Source organism: Schistocerca nitens, chromosome 4 (assembly GCF_023898315.1).
Source record: "Schistocerca nitens isolate TAMUIC-IGC-003100 chromosome 4, iqSchNite1.1, whole genome shotgun sequence".
Classification (NCBI taxonomy): Eukaryota; Metazoa; Arthropoda; class Insecta; order Orthoptera; family Acrididae; genus Schistocerca; species Schistocerca nitens.
Window position 1 is genome coordinate 238,853,912 of NC_064617.1, and position 23,537 is coordinate 238,877,448.

Genomic DNA, 23,537 nt, shown 5'->3' on the forward strand with positions numbered 1-23,537 from the left:
AGCCTCACTGAAATTGACTTTTGATGGCGTAGAACTGACTCCATTGTGTAAATTTTCACCGTACCACCGTCTTCAATGAGGCCGTTCGGGAAGTTCCCTTCTGAAGTTGTGAATCATCTGGACACTCTGGGCAGCATTGTATGTGCCTGTTCACTATCCGATCAAAAGTGTCAGTAAACCTGTTAGCGGACATTAATAAGAGGTGTGTCCATCCTTCGGTTTATGACGCCTTGATCTCTGCTGGGGACACTTGAAATGATGTGTTGGAATGCCCGTGGAGGAATGGGAACCCATTCTCACTCATGAGCCGAAACTAGGCTCTGTAATGATGTTGGAGGCTGGGGTCTGGAGCGAAGTCAACGTTCTTACTCAAGCCAGGGGTGCTCCATTGGGGCTCTCGGACTGAGATGCTGCTTTGACAGGGTTCATTATGCCGCTGATACAATCATTGTCTCTGAACTGCTCTTCTACTGTACATTGCTGTAAAATGTGTTCATATGCTTCCGCATTTACCGTTTTCTTAAGCTCAATGAGGGGATCACACCCTCACTACGAAAGACACTCCATACTGTAACACCATCTCCTCCGCACTTCATGTTGGCACAAAATAATGATCGGTAACGTTCTCCAGGCATTCACGGAACCCAAACCCTTCCATCACATTATCACAGGGAGATTAATTACTCCAAAACACTCGCTTCGAGTCATCCACTGCCCAATGGTGCCTCTCTTCACATCACCTAAAGCGTCGCTTACCATTGACTACAGAAATGTGGGGCTTGTGAGGAGATCCTCGACCATTGCACCCTATGTTTTTTTTAACCTCCCTACGCACAGTCATTGTGCTAGCTGCATTGTTGGTAGCACTCTAGAACTTGACAGATTCCTGCCGCTGATTTAATGCGATTTTTGACAGACACCCTCCACAATGCTCGACTATCTCTGTCCACCAGCACATGAGATTTGCCTGGTCTTCGTTTAGTTGTGGCTGTTCTTTCGCGTTTGCTCTTCAGTCACATTACCAACAGTCGACTTGGGCACCTTTTGGAAAGGTTGAAATGTCTCTGGTGGATTTGTTACTCAAGTGACATCCAATAATGTCACTGAGATCTTGTGATGGGTCCATTCTGCTGTTACTGTTTCTCTACCGACTACACAGTACTTCCCACCTCCCTTTACACTGTCTTGTCTCATGACATCTCGTGATCAAATACTTTTGGTCAATAGTATACTGTAGAACAAGACAACTGCCGGCCGGAGTGGCCTAGCGATTCTAGGCGCTACAGTCTGGAACCGCGCGACTGCTACGGTCGCAGGTTCGAATCCTGCCTCGGGCATGGATGTCTCTGAGCACTATGGGACTTAACATCTGAGGTCATCAGTCCCCTAGAACTTAGAACTACTTAAACCTAACTAACCTAAGGACATCACACATCCATGCCCGAGGCAGGATTCGAACCTGCGACCGTAGCAGTCGCGCGGTTCCGGACTGAGCGCCTTAACCGCGAGACCACCGCGGCCGGCAGGGCATGGATGTGTGTGATGTCCTTAGGTTAGTTAGGTTTAAGTAGTTCTAGGGGACTGATGACCTCAGATGTTAAGTCCCATAGAGCTCGAGAGCCATTTGAACAAGACAACTGCAGGTTTTTATTTTCTAGCCTCTGATAAACCATATTGTACACAACCTGAAGTTCATTATATTTGTTTCTTTTCTTTTTTTTTTTCATTCAACACGAAAAGAAGCACTGTTAATTCAGAGCTAAGCGTTTCGAGAATCAGGCTATCATCATCTGGCTGTGTTCAAATCGTCAATAAAAATTACTTACACAACCAAAGTATCTGTCACAAAATAAACGGAGTGTTCTTGCCTTTCTTTAAAATTTCGATCTTATTTTCCACTGTTGCGCCACATCATACTAACACTTGTTCACCAGTACGGCTTCTTTTCTTCAGTTATAATTGATGTCTAAAAAAGCAACAAATGCACCAAGAGCACGCATTTAGTCTCATCACAGTGGTGTAATTAAATTCTGTTCGTGTTGTGTTTAACCTATTTCGCTGTTTGTGAATTTGGGTGATGCTGCTGCTCAGGTTTACACGTAGATCCACGAAACCAATGTTTTACCACTAGTCAGTACTCTGCATCCGCCTCCGGCATTATTGACAGAAGCATGGCAGCATGCCGACCTTTGTGGCCGAGCGGTTCTAGGCGCTTCAGTCCGGAACCGCGCTGCTGCTACGGTCGGAGGTTCGAATCCTGCCTGGGGCATGGATGTGTGTGATGTCCTTAGGTTAGTTAGGTTTAAGTAGTTCTAGGGGACGGATGACCTCAGATGTTAAGTCCCATAGTGTTCACAGCTATTTTTGAGCCATGGCAGCATTGTTGGTATCTACTTCTAACTCGTTGTCACACAGAGAAAACGACAGTGTGAAGGAAGTTTAGCTCATCGCTCCCCTACGCAAGTAGGCAGTCGTTATTTTTTGTCAGTTTTACTTCTGTGACGCGTACCTTAGACGGTGGAAGTCGGGGAGGCCAACGCAACGACCAACGCGGAGCTGTAGTGTCCAGACAACGTCTGGAACCTGCTTGCGACGCGAAGATGGTCCGCGGAGAAGTGCTCCAGCGCCTGTAGGCGAAATTTATGCGGTACTTGTTATGCTAAGCACGCCATTACTTTCTCTCGGGAGACGCCGTCCGTAGCATTTCGTTACAGAAGCTCCATCGCAGATAATGGGTTTATGTCATTACTGCTCTGCTAATGCCAGTTAAGTGGCGCGGTGGTTTCGTTGTCCTGTCATGGAATGGAACTCCAGCAACAACATACGGGCAATATCTCTCTCTCTCTCTCTCTCTCTCTTTCTCTCTCTCTCTCTCTCTCTCTCTCTCTCTCTCTCTCTCTTTGTGTGTGTGTGTGTGTGTGTGTGTGTGTGTGTGTGTGTGTGTGTGTGTGTGTGTGTGTGTTTTCTGAACAGCATTATCATTTTTCTTGTCTTCCACCTCTGCCTGTGTGTATGCGTCGTAGGATTCAAGGGAGGTAGCTAGTACCCACGTCTGACAAAGGAGAGGTCGTGTCATTTTCGTTCTGGCCAGTGAAGCATTGTGGTTTTCAGAACAGTCTTCTATTGACTCTTTATTTACAGCTATACCTAATTCACTACCAATTGGTCTCTTGGAATTCTTCAAGAGTCTACCTTGGAGCATTTATCGCGTTAGAAAACATTGTGTTGACTTTCTTATTTATGCTGAGCGTAGACTATCTCCTTCACCTAGTATTGTAAATCCTAAATACCTTTTTGCTTTGAGATATTTAGTTTACATTGTGGGAGAACGCTAGCAGGAGTAACGTAAAGTTCTCCTGCAGCTTTTGCAATTCATCATGAAAACTAAGCAAGCAACAAAACATAAAGATGAAGAAGCCTGCCTGGTTGGCTTGCGGTCTAGCGCACGGCTTTCGGGCGGGAAGGAGCGCCGGTCCCCGGCACGAATCCGCCCGGCGGATTTGTGTCGAGGTCCGGTGAACCGGCCAGTCTGTGGATGGGTTTTAGGCGGTTTTCCATCTGCCTCGGCGAAAGCGGGCTGGTTCCCCTTATTTCGCCTCAGCTACACTGTCGGCGATTGCTGCGCAAACAAGTTCTCCACGTACGCGTACACCACCATTACTCTACCCCGCAAACATAGGGGTTACACTCTTCTGGTGTGAGACGTTCCCTGGGGGGTTCACTGGGGGCCGAAACGCACAGTAACCCTGGGTTCGGTGTGGGACGGCGGAGGAGTGGACTGCGGTAGTCGTCGTGAGGTTGTGGAACACTGAGTGTGCGGCGGGGACGGAGCCTCTCCGTCGTTTCTAGGTCCCCGGTTAACATAACATAACAAGATTAAGAAGAAACAAAAGCACAAAATCCATTACTATAATATGAGTGAACGCTGCGACAATAGGTTAACTTCAAGAGTTAGGAGACCCCCATAGGCCCCTGTTCCTGCGCATGCATACTTCAACCCCACGATTATTGAAATCTACACTGCGCACAGTCAGTTAATGGTTAATTTCACTGACTTGCCCACGATGTGGTGTGGCGATTGATTTACCTGCACCCGCAATGAGTAGCAGATTTTGACCAGAAAGTCTATCGTGTACAAGAGTACAGCAGGCTTAAAATTACACTCTAAGCCGACAAAAAAAAAAAAAACTCACCACGAAGGAACTATTCTGTGATGTATATGAACAGACAAATAAATCATTAAAATTTCAGAAAAACTGGATGATTTATTCAAGAGAAAGGGCTTTATAGATTGACCAAGTCAGTAACACATTGGCCCACCACTGGTCCTTAGGTTATGCAAGCAGTTGTATGGTTTGGCATTCACCGATAGAGTTGTTGGGTGTCCACCAGCGGGACATCGTACCATATACTGTCCAATTTGCGCTTTAGACCGTCGAAATGCCGAGCTGTTTGGAAAACCCTGCTCTTAATGCTTCGTCGTTCTGAATTTCTCGATTGGGGAGAGATCCAGTCACCTTGCTGGCCAATGTAGGGTTTGGCAAGCGCGAAGACAAGGTCTGACAGGCATGAAGGCAATCAGTAAAAACTCTCGCCTTGTGAGGGCGGGCATTATCTAGCTGAAGTGTAAGCTCAGCGTGGCTTGCCATGAAGGGCAAGGGAAACGACTGTAAAATACCGTCGACGTCCAGTAGTGCTGTAAAGCTGCTGCGGATGACAACCAAAGGGATGATGCTATGAAAAGAAATGCCACCCCAGACCATCACTCCTGGTTGTCGGGCTATATCGCGGGCGACAGTCACGGTGGTATCCCGTTGCTACCCGGGGAATCTCCAGACTCGCCTCGGCCTGGGCTCTCATTGACTGGAATAGACTTGACCTCAGTGACTAGTCCCGATGACTAGGCCTGGGCTGAGCATCGACGATCTTCTACGCCCCGTTTTGTTGCCCTTCGTGGAAAGCCATCTTGGCTTACAGTTTAGCAATATAATGTCCACTCGCGCATGGTGAGATTTTCTACTGCTTGTCTTCATGCTTGCCAAACCGCACGTCGGCCAGCAAGGTCGCTGGATCTGTCCTCAGGTCAGGGTCCTGCAACCATATTGGGGTTTTGACCACGTTGACCCGTCAATTAGGGCGGTTCACAAACAACTCAAGTACACATGTTATTCCAAAAACGTTATCGTGGAAGTAGGGGCCAGGAGGTGCTGGTGAAATAACTCACATTGCTAAGGTTATCTTTTTATTTTAAAAGGGTTTCTCAATAATAATCTTTATGGAAAGGAGATTGCCAGTTATGACGTTAATAACTTCCCAATAGTAAGATTTTAAACTTGCGATATCTATAATAGAAATTAAAAAAAAACACTACTGTAAGTAGCTAGTTTGTACTGAAGCTAAAATAGTTCTCTCTCGCCAGTTAAATAACTTGTATTACACCTGTCAGTTGTTAAAAGATAAATGTGAATAAGCCAGCACACAAACCTTCACATTAAAGGCAATTCCCCAAAAAATTTTCCTTAGCTTGGTGAGGGAGTAACACGTGTAAAGGGGCCCAAATCACAATAGGCGGAATAGTTATTTATTGGTGGTCTACAGGGCCACAGCAGATCAGCCCCAAAACTTCCAGTACAAGCCGCCACCTCCCTGAGTTACTCAAAACCAGAAGATGTAGCAAGGGCGGTGTCTGCACAGACTCCGAACCACAGAGACCCGCGACACCAACCTTAAATTACCCAATCGAGGTGTGAATGAAAACGACCCGACCAAGAAGCAATTAGCACATTCTTGCGGACAGGCAAACAAAAACTGTGATATATATATATATATATATAAGGCATTATTGACTTGCTCAATTTGTGAAGTTCTTTCCCCCGAATAAATTCAGTTTTTCTGAAATTATAATCTTTTGCTTGTCTGTAAATGGACATATGCTGACTTCTTTTCTGCCTCGCATTTCATGTAATCACAGCAGCACGACAACAGTCTATAGTGAGTAGCTTACTGTATTGAACTTTGGCTGGTCTTACCGAGCTGTTTCTCCTTTGTTGCAGGCATCGTCAGTATGACGATGAGGAGAGCGGGTGGGCGTGCATGAACTGGTTCGAGTACATGCTGGTGGTGGTGTTGGCCAGCCTACTGCTGCTCGGCGCCCTCACGCTGACCCTCTTCTGGGCGCTGTACTACGCCGGGGGCTTCGCCTGGACCGAGGAGCCCGCTCGCCAGTTCAACCTCCACCCCGTGCTCATGGTCGCCGGGTTCATCACTTTCAGTGGCTTCTGTGAGTACGCCGCAGAATCGAAGCTGCCGCAGGCAGTCTTTGAGATGCTCACTCTATCACGACTTACAGTCCAACCGCAAAATATGAGATGTGACCGTTCGAGTGGAGTTGGCGCGGCTGCTTCGCGCGTCTGTCAAACAACCAATCACGTAACGTGATTTCGTATCGGTCTCCGTGGCAACACCGCAGTGTTGCCAAAACTTACAGGGGGAGACCACATTTGGGATCACGGATTTACTTCAAACTTAGTACTCGTTTAGTAGGCCATTAAAACAACACAATGTGCAAGTAGTAAGGTGCACTACACCGGCAATTACGACAAAATCACAAGAGAATTTTTACGCGTCTATTACGTAGCTTATGTATCTGTTCCGAGGTACTGGACGTAAAAGTTCATGGTGGTCAAGTGATCAGCATTCGAGCTTTGTAAGACCAATCTGTACGTGGTGACGGTTCGACTCCCTCTCTAACCTCATTATCAAGCTGTTTTTTTTTTTTTTCTCCAGTTGATATAATGAGAAAAAAGAACGTGTATTTGCATGAAGTTCCAATTTATGTTTTTTATGTCTGTATGACAAATACCATCCTGCAACGTGTTGTGGTTCAAATGGTTCAATTGGCTTTGAGCACTATCGGACTCAACATCTGAGGTCATAAGTCCCCTAGACTTAGAAACCTAACCAACCTAAGGACAGCACACACATCCATGCCCAATGCAGGATTCGAACCTGCGACCGTAGCAGCAGTGTGGTTCTGGACTGAAGCGCTTAGAACCGCTCGGCCACAACGGCCGGCGCCAACGTGTTCTGTCGAGAGCACACCCGACGAATAATTGTACGTTATTTTTGTGGTCTGGCACATTGTGACTTACTATATTACTTATTGTGAATAAAGTCATTCGCATCATTATTTAACGAGGTTTGACTTGGGCTTGCCAAGCCTGTCCACGTCCTTGAAAATATAATTACAAATAATAAATATTTAAATAACATATGAAATTCACTACAACTTCATGAAAATGCACAAAGGATTTTTTTCACTATATTGCCTCTCAAATGCCACATAAATTAAATATGTGACCAGTGATGAAAAAAGTATATAAGGGGCATTCAGATGAAATCCAGTCACTAGTATAAAGTAACGGTAACAACTTTATTAACTCAAAACTTATACACAGTACACATACTCAAAAATAGTCGCCAAAACTATTGGCACATTTATCCCATTGTGACACTAGCCAGTCGATTCCATCCTTGAAGAAGCTAGTAGGCTGCTGTCGGATCCATGCCTGGACCCTGTCACACACTTTGTCGTCCATTGGGAATCGATGTCCCCATTCCAGGAACTCGACAGGCAATGAGCCCTTGTGATCAAAAAAGGACGACATCATGGCCTCACCAGAAGTGCTGTGCACGGCCTTGGATTTCTTTGGAGGTGGTGAAGTCGCATGTTTCCACTGCTTGCTCTGACGCTTGCTTTCCAGTTCAAAATGGTGACACCATGTTTTGTCACCTGTGACAACATGCGACAGAAAGCCATATTCCTCCTCGTGATAATGTTGCAGATGAAAGACAGTGCCATAGCACTGTTCGGTGGTCAGTTGGTGGGGAACCCACTGCGCACAGATTTCTCGATGCAGTATGGTGTGGGCGTTGCCCATGTTAATACCCAGTAACTGATGGATCTTGTGCGTGATGATTCTGTAGTTGTCCAAGACTAAAGCATTCACTTCCGCAACCATTTCCAGTGTAATGACACGATGAGCCTGACTAGGACGAGCATAGTGTTTCAGTGACTTGTGGCCCTTAAGGAATCATTTGCACCATTCCACAACACTGGAACTACTCAGACTGTACTCATTGTACACAGCGTTCATCTGTCTATACATTTCACAGCCTCCAACTCCCTCCACCATCAAAAATTGAATCATTCCTCATTGTTCCTGCTTACTCACCTACATGCACCTGCATGTTCGATTGTGGACGATAACTTGTGTGATCACCTTCTCGGCGTGAAACCACACTGCTGCTATGCAACGTCAAATGGTGCGCACACATCAGTCTCTCTACCAATAGATGGCGCCACCATACTCGCAGTTACTTGGTGTCACCATACGTGTAAGACAAAGGTAGGTGCACTGACCTGGCTTCATTTGAATGAACCTCATAGATCCGAAAAGTTCTTTCGCTATCCGCTGGCTGTAGTAAGAAAAGCAGTTATGAAATAAATTAGCTTACATTGAATACAGATTCAAGTTTTAGGGAGTCTTTTGTGAAGGTGTTTGTCTGAAGTGCAGCCTTGTATGGAAGTAAAATGTGGAAGATAAACAGCACTGACAAAACATTACAGAAGCATATGAAATATAGAGCTACTGAAGAACACTAATGACATCAAGGAATCATCAGTTTCATAATGGATGAAAGTGGGAAGTGGGCAGCACTGTAGCTGCAGACCAAGGCCTGATTACTATAAGGTGGTTTGAATAGATGCAGGTTGCAGCAGTTACAGAGAGATGAAGAGGCTTGATCAGAATAGTGATGAGCTGTATGAAACCAGACCATGTATTCCTATCATAACACACAAGACCATGTATTCCTATCATAACACACAAGACCATGTATTCCTATCATAACACACAATTGATATTACACATATCTTGTAAACTTTCCTTCTCGGACTCAATGAAAGCTTACTTTAGAAAAAGCACATCAGACATGCCTTACTCTTCCCTTATGATCGTCTATTATCAACCATCTGTGGTTTAGATTCATCTCCTGAAATATATAAATATTCAAAGAAATCTTATATTTCTTGTATAGTTTTGCCTCTGTTGTAAGACACTGTGCCATATATTATCTTAAAAGAAGAAATTTGGAGTCTGTCCAACAGTTTATATTGTCTTCCTCATAATCTAGGTTTTTCCAGTTGTCTTTCTTAAGTATTCATTATATCTTCTTACATCCTCTTGAAGACATCCTGGATTGAATTACAAATATCTCCTTGTGGAGAGAAGGCTCATTGCTTTGTTCATAGGATGAAACAGCTCTTAAAATAAACTAGTGAGTTGCACAGTTGTGTCAAGGTCACACATAATATACTTCCAAGATCTGTAACTGTCCACAATAACACATGGGAGAGCTTGACAATCCGTCAAATGAATCAGCTTTTTTGTGTTGTAATACTGCTTGGAAGTTACAGTAAATGTGTTGAGTGATTATTGTTCCAGCTCCAGAATTTTCATTTACTTAAGTGGGAAGTAAATTTCCCCAAGGCTGTAAACAGTAAAAAAACATCGTGGAAACATTTATTGGAACTGTTACACCAGTTATTCAGCTACATCTCAATGCCTTCAGCTACATCTCAATGTATTTAACATGCAAATCTAAATTCTTCTCATAATGAACTTTAGTACTCCTTTAAAAGTGTACTGCTTGTGTTTGGGACCAGTGTGTGACAGCACTATAGAATTTTTCACAGGGTGGAATTTCATGAGGCAAAGAAAAGACAGAAGCATGAGAAAAAGAACAGTACTACAGGATGGATCACTGAACACTTCACACAATAACACATGCCAATAGTTTGTTGTACACTGAGCAGTTTGTAGACAAAGAGTATTGTGAGGTAACATGATGTCTGCACTGAGCATCTTACACTAACGGTTTTTAATGGTTCACTGAAAATTTTAGTACTGGGATATCAGTGGGAAATAGGTGCTGAAGACATTAAGGTGCTTCATAAAATGTCAGTTGCTCCATTGTTTTGCTCTTATTTATGCACTTTTGGATCATTAGGTACTTGCTATCTGCTTTCTTATCTCTCTCTCTCTCTCTCTCTCTCTCTCTCTCTCTCTCTCTCTCTCTGGACAGGACTTCCAGTGAATCTTCATTGATGCCACATTATATGAATTCAAGAAATTCATCACAGATCTAACACTGTAGTCAGTGACATAGAAACACACAGATAACCTTCCATTTGTACAATGGACAGTTGAAGTTACTGAGAATAACTAAGCATTCGGACACCCCTAATTAATGTGGAGTTAAGCACTATATGTCACAAGAGGCAGACCTGCCAGGATAAAAGGAGGCAGAAATATTGTGTTGTCAGTAGAGAAGCAGAATAGCAGAATGGGTCAGTTAGCAGAGCTGTTACTTTGAACATGGCCTAATAACTGAATGTCACCTGAGTGACAGATCCAAAAGGGACATCTCAACCCATGTAAACCACACATGTTGACTGTTAATGATGTGATTATGAAATGTAAATGTAAAGGAACAACCACAGCTAAACCAAGACGAAGACCAGGCAGAGCTCATATACCGATGGACAGGTACTGTCGAGCACAGTGGAGGATAGTTCTAAAAAATCTCATGAACTCAGTGCAAGGAATCACTCATTAGTGCTAAAGTGCTACCACCAGTCACACAATGATTCTGTGTAGGACATTAAAAATAATTGGGTACAGTGGGCAAGGAGCTCCTCATAACTGTAGATACCTACGGTTTAATGATGAAGCACATTTGAAGAGCAATACTACTGGACAAAGGGTGATAGGAAACAAGTGATTTGGATTGATATGAGTGAGGGTAAGCATGTATATCCTGTGGCAATCCGCTGGAGTAATTTGGGTTTGGCAAATGTCTGGAGAACATTACCTGCTATCATATATTGTGCCAACAGTGAAATACAGAGGTGTAAATGTCACAGTATGGGGGTGTTTCTTATGTTCAGTGTGTGGTTGTTTCTTATGTTCAGTGTGTGGTTCCTTACTGCACTTCAGAAGCAGCTAAATGTAGAAGGATATAAACATATTTTACATTATTGTTACTGTGTACAGTAGAGGAACTGTTCAGAGAGTATGACTGTAGCAATATGACAGTAATCCCTGTCACAAAGCATCATCTGAGTCAGTGGTTTGTGGACAGTAACATTCCTAATATGGGCTGGCCTGCCCAGAGTCCTGATCTGATCCCAAAGAACATCTTTTGATGTGTTATCATGTCAGCTTCGCTCCAGACACCAGTGTCCTACGTCACTACTGTATCTGGATGTGGCTCTGGAGGAAGAAAGGGCTACCATTCCTCCATGGATATTGACATCTTACTGAAAGTACTGCCAGCAATGTTCAAGCCATCATAAAGGCAAAGTTTGGACATACCCCATATCTACGTCATTAATAAATGTCTACATACTTTTGATTAGGTGAAATATGGTAGTAGATGATACTCATGACCTATATCTTTCCTCACTTGTGCATTCATTTCCAGTAAATGACTGCCAAGTTGATGGTGGTGAGGGATACTTCTTTTCTAGATAAAACTCACAATGTACAGATGTATTTATAGCTCTTGTATATATAGTGAGATAGTAATGTAACATTCTTAACATGAAGTCCGCTGTTGTCTTTATTCAACAAAAGCTGAAAGATTTTTGGAAGAGATGTCCAATCCTGATAAATTTCTACCACAAGATATTGTGCCAGATATATTTTAAAATTATATAAGATTGGCATTTTAAGTAAAACTGTGTCTGTGGAGTCTTACATCAGGCCTGTAGCCTGTAATGCACATCCTGACTTGTGATCAACGGGTTGACCCTGCTGGTTCTTTCTTCTATTCTGTACTTTTTTGTGGGTATGCACAAGTGCCATGTGGTTTCTGATACTGTCTGTGCTTGTCAGGCTGTGAAAAGGATCCTATTCATTTCAAGCATCAGCGTGCTGTGTGAAAAATTAAGACTGTTTCCAGTTACAAAAAGAAAGAGAAACAATTTTTTGTTTACTGTGATGGTGTATGTGGCCTTATTAGTATTTACTTACAGATACAGATTATTTCAGATGTGACACATATAGATACATATTAAATATTTTTAACAATAATAATTCTGCTTAGAATAGCGAAATCATTGTGCATTAATATTGTCTTCACCTCTTTCAGTAGTCTTAATGTTTGTGGGCTGCTTCAGGCACACATTTGTTTTCTGTCTGATGTCATATTCATATTTTATATTTGCATAAACAAATTGTGAAGGAGCTCTGTGTCCAATGATAGATTCAAAAATGTAGCTGTACTCACTTGGTAACGCCATATGATTTACAGGAAAACATTGGGGTGAGAGTAACGTGATATACTGTCATTCTGTGAAGGTTACAAAATAACTGATAAATTTCATTTTTTTCAAATGCAAATTAAAGTTTTGTGATAAAAATTTCTTGCACAGAAAAACTAACAATTTTTTTTTTTTTGTTTCAGCCCTGTTACTGTATCGAATCTGTCGATGCTGCCGTCGCATCTATGTGAAGCTGTTCCACACAATCTTTCATGCTCTTGCCATACCATGCATTGTGGTTGGATTTATAGCAGTACTTGATTCACACAACCTTGCAGATCCACCAATAGCAAACTTCTACTCCCTGCACAGCTGGATGGGGCTGGTTACCATGGGCCTGTTTGCACTGCAGGTAATTATACTTGTAAACACCATTTTAGTAGCTCCTTTTAACTTTATCAATGAACGGGCACTAGCACATATGTGAACTAATTTCACAAACAACATGTTGAGGGAAAAGGGAAAGATTGATGCTGATAGATACAGTCAGTACATACTGCAGAGCACATCAGAACTTACTTCTGATCGAAGAATTGTTGCAGGTACTTAATATAGAATTGTTTACTGTTTCAAGCAAATAGCTTTATTGATTTATAGCAATTATAGCAATATATTTAAGCAATAGCTGCATATATGCTTATCGTGTCAATGGGTCGCTATAGGTTTGAAAAACGTAATGCAAACAGCCTCCATTACATCAGTAGTCACAGCATTTCAGTATTGACAAAACACTAGCTTGCTAACAGCTCTGCAGTAAACACTCATCAGATAATGCAGCCTATCTTATTTTAACACTGTGATCATTTGTTGTCTATTGCATTTCTACATTGCCATCAATTGTACAAGGTGATTTCATTAAAAGCTGGCAAGTTATGGAGATGATAACTAGTTGTAATTCTAGCTAAATATTTCACTACTACAGAACTGATACAGTTGAGATGTGTTTATTATGCAGAAAATAATGGACATATATGTGATTTCAGATTTTCCTGGTGTATGATAATTTTGAACTCTTTTTCAGGTATTCAGTGTGGTAGTGTCGTCTAAACATAGTGGTATTTTAGTAAGTTAATTTGTTGGCAACTTCAGGCAATTCTGATGACTGATTAACAATTAAAGCTTGGGACTAAAGTTTGAATGCACTCAAAATACAATGTCAGTTTGTTAGAAGATCCATTTATGTCTTATCAATTGAAAAATTAAGACCACACCATGTAGGTAAGCCACCTCTACATTAGCAATGTCGCGATCCTGGTGGTGGCAGCTTAGTGACTGAGGAATGTGGTTCGTATCCCAGTTACTCACTTCCTCCACCATCACCCGGCCCCAGAATAGTGTTAATTGCCCTGTTAGTAAGACCTTAAACAACCTCCCATCTATCATAAAGCAAGAAATTGGGAATCCTTATAAATTCAAAAGAAAACTGGAACTATACATCACTATCTATTGTTTCTTCAAATTATTTGAAAATCTTGATTCAGGGTTTAAAAGTTGCTGTTAACTACATAGCAAGTATAAGGGTTTGTTATAAAACTCCAGTATTTTTATATGTAAAAACTGTTTTGTTTGAAAAGTTCCATTGTAAATGAGTGAGTATTAAGCTACTAATAGCAGATGATAAGCAGTTATATAGTAAAACCGAGGAGGCAGCACTCTTTTTCAAGGTAGTAACTTTCTTACCAATTTACTTGATGAAATTTAGATGACATAAGTGTGAATAGTGTTAAGCAATATATTGATAGTCTGTTGTTATAGCAGTAAGCAGATTAAGTTGTTGTCTTACATTAATGTGTATCTTTACTTTTTCCACAACCATGAAGGTTCTCCTTCTCAATCGGATCTATGGAACATTATGGATAGACACACAGATACATACATACATACATACATACATGGATGAGGAAGCTATGCCTAGGCACTATTAGCCCATGAGAAGCAGTCATTAGGATCACCTGGGGATAGCAACAAATCAGCTTGCAGAAATGTCTCATCATGTGCATGACACCACTGTCTGAGAACCTGCAAAGATATCAAAGTTGAAATTGTTCATAAATTTCAAAAAGAATTTTGGATTCTCTAGGAATGTTTTCAAATGTTCTAGAATAAGAAGTAATGTGTTTTACAATGATCTCAGGTGTTCATGAATGAGCATTTGTGCACTGCAACTCGAAATTCCCACTATAAAGTTCTGTAACTTTTGGCTTCTGAGAATATATAAGCTGAAGTTATGACCCAATTACATTATCACAATAGTAAGCAATAATTCAATGTGAATATTTAAGTGAGAGTTTTATACAAAACTGATATTTCATGAGTTAGTGATTTTTCTATGATAGTTATAGCTCTGAATCTATAATAAATGAATTACTAAAATCAATCAGTTTTAGGTATAAAGTGTCACATGTACAACTCATGAATAAATATTGCCATTTATATTTCCATATACAAGTCATGTTGGTACAGTTCTTGAGTTTATCATATTAGTGATGTGTATTTGAATTGCTTTTCAAACATGCCAAAGTTTTTATTTTTGTTCCTATCAGTTACACAAAATTTTAAAAGGGAGTCATTTTGACTTGCTTTTCACTAAAGGTATTTGTGTCTTTTGTAAGTAAGTAAACCACAGATGTAACGCATGAGGCAGCACAGTCGCAGAAGACAATGGACTCCTTTTCATAAGCAATGAGTGCAACCTACCATCTTCCCATTCTGATTTAGGCTGTCTGTGAATTGCTTGTAATCACATCATGCAAGTAACAAAGGAGTCTTTAAAAAACCATGTGGCTACTTTCTTCCCCAGTCCTCTTCAGCTGAGCTAGTGCTGTCTCAATTTATCAGATGAGTATGATGCTCGAGTTAAACATTTATTTGTATTCTGCCTTCTGTCATTTTGTACTGGATACATAAAATTTTATCAGTAGCAGTTATAAATACACAGTTATGTGAATGGTCTTAGGTAAAACATCTAATAAACAGTATAAAGTAATTTATAGTAATGAAGTTATGAAAGATGTGAGTGAAGTGTTGTATAATATTCGTATACATGCAATTTTCAGCTCAGATAACAAGCCAGCACTAAGTAAAGAAGGGTAGGCTGAGACATATTTGGAGACAGTATTACTGAAAGAGAAGACGGGATAGATAAAGCAGAGATGTAATACTGCAATAAGAATTTGACAGATCACCCTCAGAATGATTGAAATCCTTGGTCCTCCTCAGCCCAACAAGCCATGTTCCCCGCTGTCAGTCTCCATGTGAAGGATGGCTACATCGGTACCTCCACCCTTATGAAACTTACTGACCACCACAATACCTCCACTTTGACAGCTGCCACCCATTCCATATCAAGAAGTCCCTTCCATATTGCTTAGCCGCCTGTGGTCATGCCATCTGTAATGAGGGGCAGTCCCTCTCCATATGTGCCTAAGATTTCACCGAGACTTTCAACTGCTGAAATTGCCTTCCCACTTTATCCAGAAACAAGTCTCCTGTGCCTTATCTCCCCATTCCTCAGATACTCATTGTCTGACCAAACGGAGTACCCCCCTCGTGACTCATTGTGATCCAGGACTTGAGCAACTGATGACATTCTCTGCCAGGATTCTGACTACCTCTCACCATTACTTGAACTGAGATATATCCTCCTCACTACCTTACCCACCTCATCCACAGCTGTATTCCACCACCCACCCAAACTATGCAGTATCCTTGTCCGGCATCTGTCCATATGAATGACAATCACCAAACTGTGGCCAAGAGACTGCAGGACCATCCAGCTGCAGAGCATGCCACTGAACACAATGTGTGTGACTTCAAAAATTGCTTCACAGCTGTGTCATCTGCATTCTTCCCAGAAACACCAGCTTTTCTCAATTTCATAGCTGTGAACTTGTCCTGCACTATAATTTTCATTCCTGTAACACCCTCGATCTCAACCGAGTGAGGTATTCATCCATAAAAATCTTTGACCATGTACACATTGATGTAAGGAATGTAATTAACTTCAAACACAAACTGAGATCACTCTGTCTCCATTGAAATATTTCTGAACGTTTAGTTGTGTGGTGTCTTGGGTCTGTGTGCATGTGTTTGTTTAATTTATCTCTCCTCCTCTCAGAGTTAACTATAAATTACTATATGAATATGGAACACAACATAAATTAATATTTTTTTAATGATTTCTTGAAACCTTCAGCTGCCATTCTCTTTATTTCCTGTAAGACTGTACAATTTCAGCCATAGGCCATTTTCAAGTATCTAAAACAGAAGTATCATACATTTGATACATTAGTGACACTTGTGATTTTGATGTAGTATCAAGTCATACCTGAAGATAAACTAAGCATGCATTATAACTTACTATATGGATGATTTTTTAGTAGCAGATTATGTCATATACGACTTTGCTCCTATGAAATCATGTTATACTCATAAAATGCAACCATAATGCAGTTTTTACTCGATTCTTTTAGTTCTCAGTACTGTTTCATTAGAATACTGTGATAAAAGTGGTATATAAGATCTTGTGAAACTGGTGTCTTCCGTATCACAGTGAGAGGTCAAATAATGATCCACGAAACATGCAAATAATTAAACTAACTGCTGTCATTTGGGTTATTGAAATACTGAAGGATGTATACTTCTGAATCTAAACAGAAATACTAAATTACAAAATTAGGAAAGGTGTTTTATTGTAACAGAAATTTCACATTACTGTAAGAGCAAGATGAATCTGTTGCCTCTTCGATGTAGAACTGCAGACTTTTAGATTCCTTTTGGCAGGGATGTAACTGAATTATTTATTGCAGATTGCTCTACAAATTGTGAATCTAAAATACTGTCAGATTTGCAACATTGTTATTTATCTAGACTAAAAATGCACAATGAATGAATTTTTAGTCTGCAGCGGAGTATGTATTAATATGAACCTTCCGGACAGATTAAAACTGTATGTCAGACTGGTACTCAAACCCAACATCTCTGCCTTTAGTGGGAAAGTGCTCTACGAAATGAAATATCTGAACATGACTTGTTACCTGTCCTCACAGCTTTACTTCCTACAATACCTCATCTCCTACCAGCATAGAAGTTTTGCTGCAAAACTTATGGAACTGGCACTTCTGGAAGAAAGGACACTGTGGAGACATGGCTTAGCCAGAGCCTGGGAGGATTGTTTCCACAATGAATCTTCACTTGCAGGCTCTGGCTCAGCCACATCTCTGGAATATCCTTTCTTCCAGGAGTGCTGGTCCTGCAAGTTTCTGTAGCAGAACTACTGTAAAGTCTCGAAGGTAGAAGATGAGGTACTGATGGATATAAAGCTGTGAGGATGGGTCATGCTCGGGTAGCTCAGTTGGTAGAGAACCTGCCCATGAAAGGCCAAGTTCTCAAGCTCAAGTCCTCATCTGGCAACAGTTTCAATCTGCAAAAAAATCTGATATATATATATATGCCATCTAGGTGCATAATAAATTTTATTGTAGATATCTAATCACTGTTGTCTCCTCTGTTGAAAATACTTTCTCTAAGTATCTACTTTCAGGTTAGACCAAATGGTTTCCTGTTGTACACAATTCACATGCAAGTCACAAGCATGTGTGTGCAGAGTCAGGGCTGTTTGGTGGAAAAAAATGTTAAAAATGAAAGCAATATTTAATTAATATACATACAAAATTAAGGGTGACGGTGTTGACGAAAATTTGAAATAAACTGAATCTGCGTTAAGTGTGAAAAATCTATACTTTACACTAAGCTTTAATACCTACATGTCAAGTTTAAATGCTTATTTACTTCTAGTGTGGTTCATACAATTTGTAGAAAGGATAGTTACATTCTAGTGATCTGTAGAACAGATGATTAATATTACTGCTTGTTCCAGTTTGTTGTAGGCTTCTTCAGCTTCCTGATCTTGCTGTGCTGCGAAGGTGCAACAGCAGCATTCCGAGCTTCTCTGGTACCCATACACGCATCCTTTGGCATAACAACTTTCATGCTGGCTGTAGCGACATGCCTTACAGGTCTCACAGAGAAGGCCTTCTTTAAACTTAGGTATGTATTCCAGAGAGTGAAAGTGTATTTCACCTACAGGAAAGGGACTGATTTGTCTCTACTTCCTATTTGCTGCAATCCAAATAAATTATTACCAATATTTTAAAAAAGACACACATGGAACACAATAATTGCTTGGTCAGAATAGGATAACATTTACAAGCTGTGAAGTTAAATTTAGAAAATTATCTTTCTGCTTCTTAGACAAATCTTGAAGCTTTCTTCATAGCTTCATACTGCGTTTTTGTGCAGTGTGATATGCTTCTATTTGAAAAGTAGATATTTCAGCTATTTGCCATCTATTTGACAAATAGTTTGCATCTTAAAAGCATCATGAATCATTAGTGATACTTCAAAATCTTCTTAAAAATTACCTGAGAATGTCACAGAGGCACATTCTTAGCTCCAAGTTTAATGCAAACATTCACATCAGTGTCATAAACAAATAATCTTTCCAAATTTCCCATGTGCCTTTTGTAAGGTAAAATGGTATACTGCTACTATTAAACTCCTTATTCTGAATGAACACATACAATCTGTCCAGTCAACTGGTTAAGCAATAGATCGTTGCTCAAAAGTAGACTTCGCCTGCATAGATGTATTACAGAAAAGGAATGAAATGTGAGGAACAAGATTGATGTGATGCCTACAACTTTGCAGGTAAAACACACATATTTTTAGAAGCAGCTCTCTGAAAATAACAAAATGGTAGATAGAAGCAGAAATTATAAATTGCTCATAAGTTCCGTTATTCAGATATGTTAACAATAGCTTCACATGGAGCAAAAATAATAATAAATTGCTGCTGCTATACTTTATTTTTATTACAATGACAAGATATAAAACATCATCATATGTTATGCATAAGAAGCTAAAAGTTAAAACAAAAAGAAAGAAATGTTCACTGGTGTGTTATCACTAAAAATGGTGGGAAATGGTACACACAAGAATAGTTCTGAAATTAATAGAAATACGCTACCCAATAGTGCGTATAATTTAATGTCTGTGCATTTCATCATTAATAATTCTGTTCATTTCATTTCATAAAATTTAAATCAATTAATGTCACCCATTTATTCGCAATATTTGGTCTTAACCTAATCCATATTATTTTGATTTCCTTCTGAAAAGGCCTCCTTTTCCACTAGTTTATTTGATAATTCCTTTCCAAAGTAGCATTCTCTTTTTGTGCAGTTACATCTCTGATATTCAGGGTAAATCACCTTTTTAGTTATTTGTTATCTACTGACAATTTTTCCTCATTTTTGTTTCTGTGTTGAGATTTTTCATGTCTGCTCTGTCTTTCTCAATCTTCCTTCAGTCCTTTATCCTGATCTGGGAACAGTAGATCTACTTACTGTGTAACACATTAATTGCAGTCTACAGATTGCTTCTAGTCTTCACATTATCCATCATAATCAACTTTCTATTCACATACTTTGTCTACAGTGGCCATATGTATCAGTTGACTAGTTTCCTAACCCTTATACTACTCTAACCTTTGCCACCTATCTAAACATTTTCTATTCCTGCTTTTTCACTTTCACTTTGGCTGTGGAGGTAGAAATATATTATTTTCTGAAGTTCATATTATCATATTTAATTATGTTTCTTTTATTCTGTAACCTTCTCAGGTATCACTGATTAATTTAGTTCCCATAACTATTATAATACATATTATTTACTTGTGACTTGCATCATAGCCACAGTAGACAGTGTTATCAACTTTGCATAAATTAAAATAAAGAGAACAAAAGCTATTACATTGGTCATCAGAAAGAATGATCAATGTTCTGAAATTACTGATGAGTTTTAGTGGTTGTTATTTATAATTTATTTCCCTGACATTTCAGATTCTGTTAACTTTCTTTTATTCTTAACGATTTTCCAAACCTCCATTTTTTTCCTCTAATAATTTCAATACTGGACACATTTATTCTTATGTTACTTTAACTGTCATTAGCATATATACATTACATTTATGCACATATCAATTATCAATTTGCAGCACCAATTACCAGAATTTGCCTGAGGAGGCTGTCATAGTGAACGCACTTGCCATAGTGCTTTCAGTCAGCGCAGTTGTTGTTGGCTACATCGTCATGAGGGATGACTTCCGTTACCGTGGTCGTATTCTGATTACATCAGATGGAGATCTATGAAGATCTTAACACTTCTCATAAGCTTCTCATGTGATATTCAGAAAACTATTTACAAAGAATATAAATTGAGCTTTCATATTTTCATTCATAAGAACACTTTTGATTAAGTGATTGTATTGAGCGATGCTCAAATAAAAACATTTTTTGTTACACTTCTTGCCTGTTCTCTGATTCTGATTACTCACTTGTGGAAATATTCAGATTTCTCTTACTTTATGGTATGTATCAGCCCTAAATCAGCTTACTAACTTCACTGCACAGCAGATGGCACTCTTAAGGTGATGGTACACTGCACTGAATGTGTTTGGTATTAGTCTGTCACACAGCCTTTTAACAATAACCTGTTGCTTTTCAGTCACAGTGGACACCTAACGTCATTAATTCATCTTTCTTAATTCCATCATGGTGAAAACTGAATCCAGTTTTTTAAAGTAACAGTTTCATGTTTGTCTATCTTTCCTGTTTATAATTATAATTTAATACTCTTGTCTTATGCACCCTTGTTTTTTCCTCTTTTTAAGTAACACAATATTAAATGTATCAGATGCAAGAGTTCAGGTAAACCATTCATTTACTAGAATTAGTCTCTATCAGCATTTGCAGAAAGCAATATGTGACTTTCTTATCAAGAAAAATTAGTTTTATCTTGCACAGTGATAGTTAAAACTAAGTATTAATGATCAGCTTAGAAAATTACCTTAGGCTGGTAACAGTTACTGACAAGAATTCGACAGAGCTATGCAAGTTCTGGAAAGCTGTTCCTTGTCATTTGAAGTATTTGCCAGAAAAACATTTTATTTTCTGTCTGCTAGTGCTTAGTGATGAATATTTTCTCAAAAAGTTGCTATGTTTAGTGAGAGATGAACTTCTAACTCTGCCAGAAATTCACATGCATATCATTCAGTATGTTTTGTGTCGTTATCCAAGAATACGAAGGAAATGAAAAATCTTTAATTCAGAGAGCATCAATAGATGCCATTACAGTATCTGCTGGCTATGGATTCAAGACACCTGCATTTTTTCACAATGAAATTTTGTTTTAGTAAAGAACAGGACACTATAGCTCTAAGTCAAACGTAACTAAACAGCCTGTTTTCATATTGAAAAATGTTTGCATGTAATTAACATCGAACAAGTATATCTCAGTTATTACCAAGCGTCTGTGAATGAACCACTGAGTAGCTGTATTACTCTTGCAGTGATCTATGCCTAGCATAATACTGGTTTCATTCGTCAGCAAACACAATAGACGTGAGGCTAATGGAGCAGTACCAAAAAAGACAACTTACAGGTGACAGTCAAAGTTACGCAATATTGCCATTTGCAAAAGAGTTTTTTTGGTTTTTATCAGTTTCTGTAATTTTCTTGTTCCCAAAATTTAAAAACATACAATGAAAGTATTTCATAATTTGAAGGTTTTATTATACCTCCCTAATACACTTGATTTATTTATTTTTAGAGGCTCTGGGGCAATTCTTCAGTACCTGTCACATTTTTGTTCATTTTGGATTTTGCTGCTTCGGCAGCAGTATTCAGGTGTGAAAGACCAATATAGTCTGACATGACCTTAATTTGTATCAGTCTAAATCATAATGTCATTTATTATGTTTTACTCACGAGAGACTGAAGTTTGTTTTCTGTCCTCCTGTGGAAACACTTATGTGATGTTGGCAGAAATGCAAAACACCCATTACAAACTTGCTGTTGTTTGAACCATGTTTATGCTTGTGTTGTCTCACAGGGTTCCTGCATGGTGTGGCATGTGCACAAATTTATGTTTGTTTCTCTGTGTGCTTTCAGCTCTAAGTATTCGGAGATGCCTGAGGAAGGGATAATCATGAATGCTCTGGCTATGGTGTTGGTAGCTTTGGGGATACTTCTGTCTTACGCTGTGCGGAGGGAACCATTCCGCACACAAGTTAAGACTTTCGTCACTGAGCGACTGTAGACTAGTTTTACAATACGTTATTTGGACTGAATTGTTTCACTGCTGTAATCTAATGTCACAGAAGCTTTGTAGGTTCAGTTGTTCCTACGCTGTATTGGAAGGAAAAAAAAATTCTTTAACTGTTCAATCCAGAAATAGTGAACCATTAGAATTTTTATACATTTTCTTATCAAGATTGTCAGTCTTATCTTCATAACAGTGGACAGTGCCCTTTTTAACAGTGTACAAGCTGAAAGGACCAAAAAGGATATATTCTGTGTACAAAGACATTTTATTCCTGCTAAGGTACCTTATTATTACCCATACCATTTTTATAGACATTCTGTGTGTTCTAGCATAGTCACTTTTTATTACTTCGGTGCAGATAATCAGTCTTGTATATCGTTTTATAAATCATGCCTTTGTACATAAGCTTTGTAGTTAATAAGGAAAAATACTGACATACATTTGTGTACATGATCCATTTATATATATATACAAAAATTCAGATCTGTGCAAATGCGTGCATGAGTGTTGTATTTAAATAACTTGCTCTAAATATAGAGAAAAGTTAATGAGCAGTATGACTGAATATTAAAAGTAATTTGTTGTTATTGTTTGATGGCAGAAAATTTTAGAAAACTATAAATGTTAATTACACCTAACATATTTTGCACACTTGTGCAAAGTTTGAAATATTTGTCTTTGGAGCAGATTCTTTTTTTTTTTAAAAAAATCTGTTCTATGATTACATCTTCCCTCATATTGTCTGCGTCACAAAAAGTTTTTAATTTTACCTCTGCCATCATTGTTATCTTTTTAAATCTTTTGGTGTGAAGATACCATGAGTGTTGACTTGACAGAACACGTAAAGAATTCGGTCAAGTAAGGAATTCTATTATTCAGATTTTTGTTATTGAGATATCAGATTAATGTATGAAAGAAATAATAGATTTACATTTATGCTATAATTATTACATCGAAGCATTCAAAATGATAAGTGTTATTGGAG

The 23,537-nt window shown here is 39.4% G+C and overlaps 1 protein-coding gene across 4 annotated transcripts in view; it reads left to right on the plus strand.

Moving 5' to 3' along the window:
* The window catches only part of LOC126251329 (transmembrane ascorbate-dependent reductase CYB561), a 306,700-nt gene extending 283,450 nt beyond the window's left edge, over positions 1 to 23,250 (plus strand). For 3 of the 4 annotated variants that reach the window (XM_049951673.1, XM_049951669.1, XM_049951672.1), the window contains exons 2-5: positions 6,054 to 6,280; positions 12,532 to 12,740; positions 18,267 to 18,436; positions 20,445 to 22,447. In XM_049951673.1, coding sequence (XP_049807630.1) covers positions 6,054 to 6,280; positions 12,532 to 12,740; positions 18,267 to 18,436; positions 20,445 to 20,598 — 760 coding nt within the window. In that variant the 3' untranslated portion in view covers positions 20,599 to 22,447. Of the gene's footprint in view, positions 1 to 6,053; positions 6,281 to 12,531; positions 12,741 to 18,266; positions 18,437 to 20,444 lie in introns of all 4 variants that reach the window. The other variant, XM_049951671.1, reaches the window with a different exon arrangement.
* Positions 23,251 to 23,537: the final 287 nt, after the last annotated feature.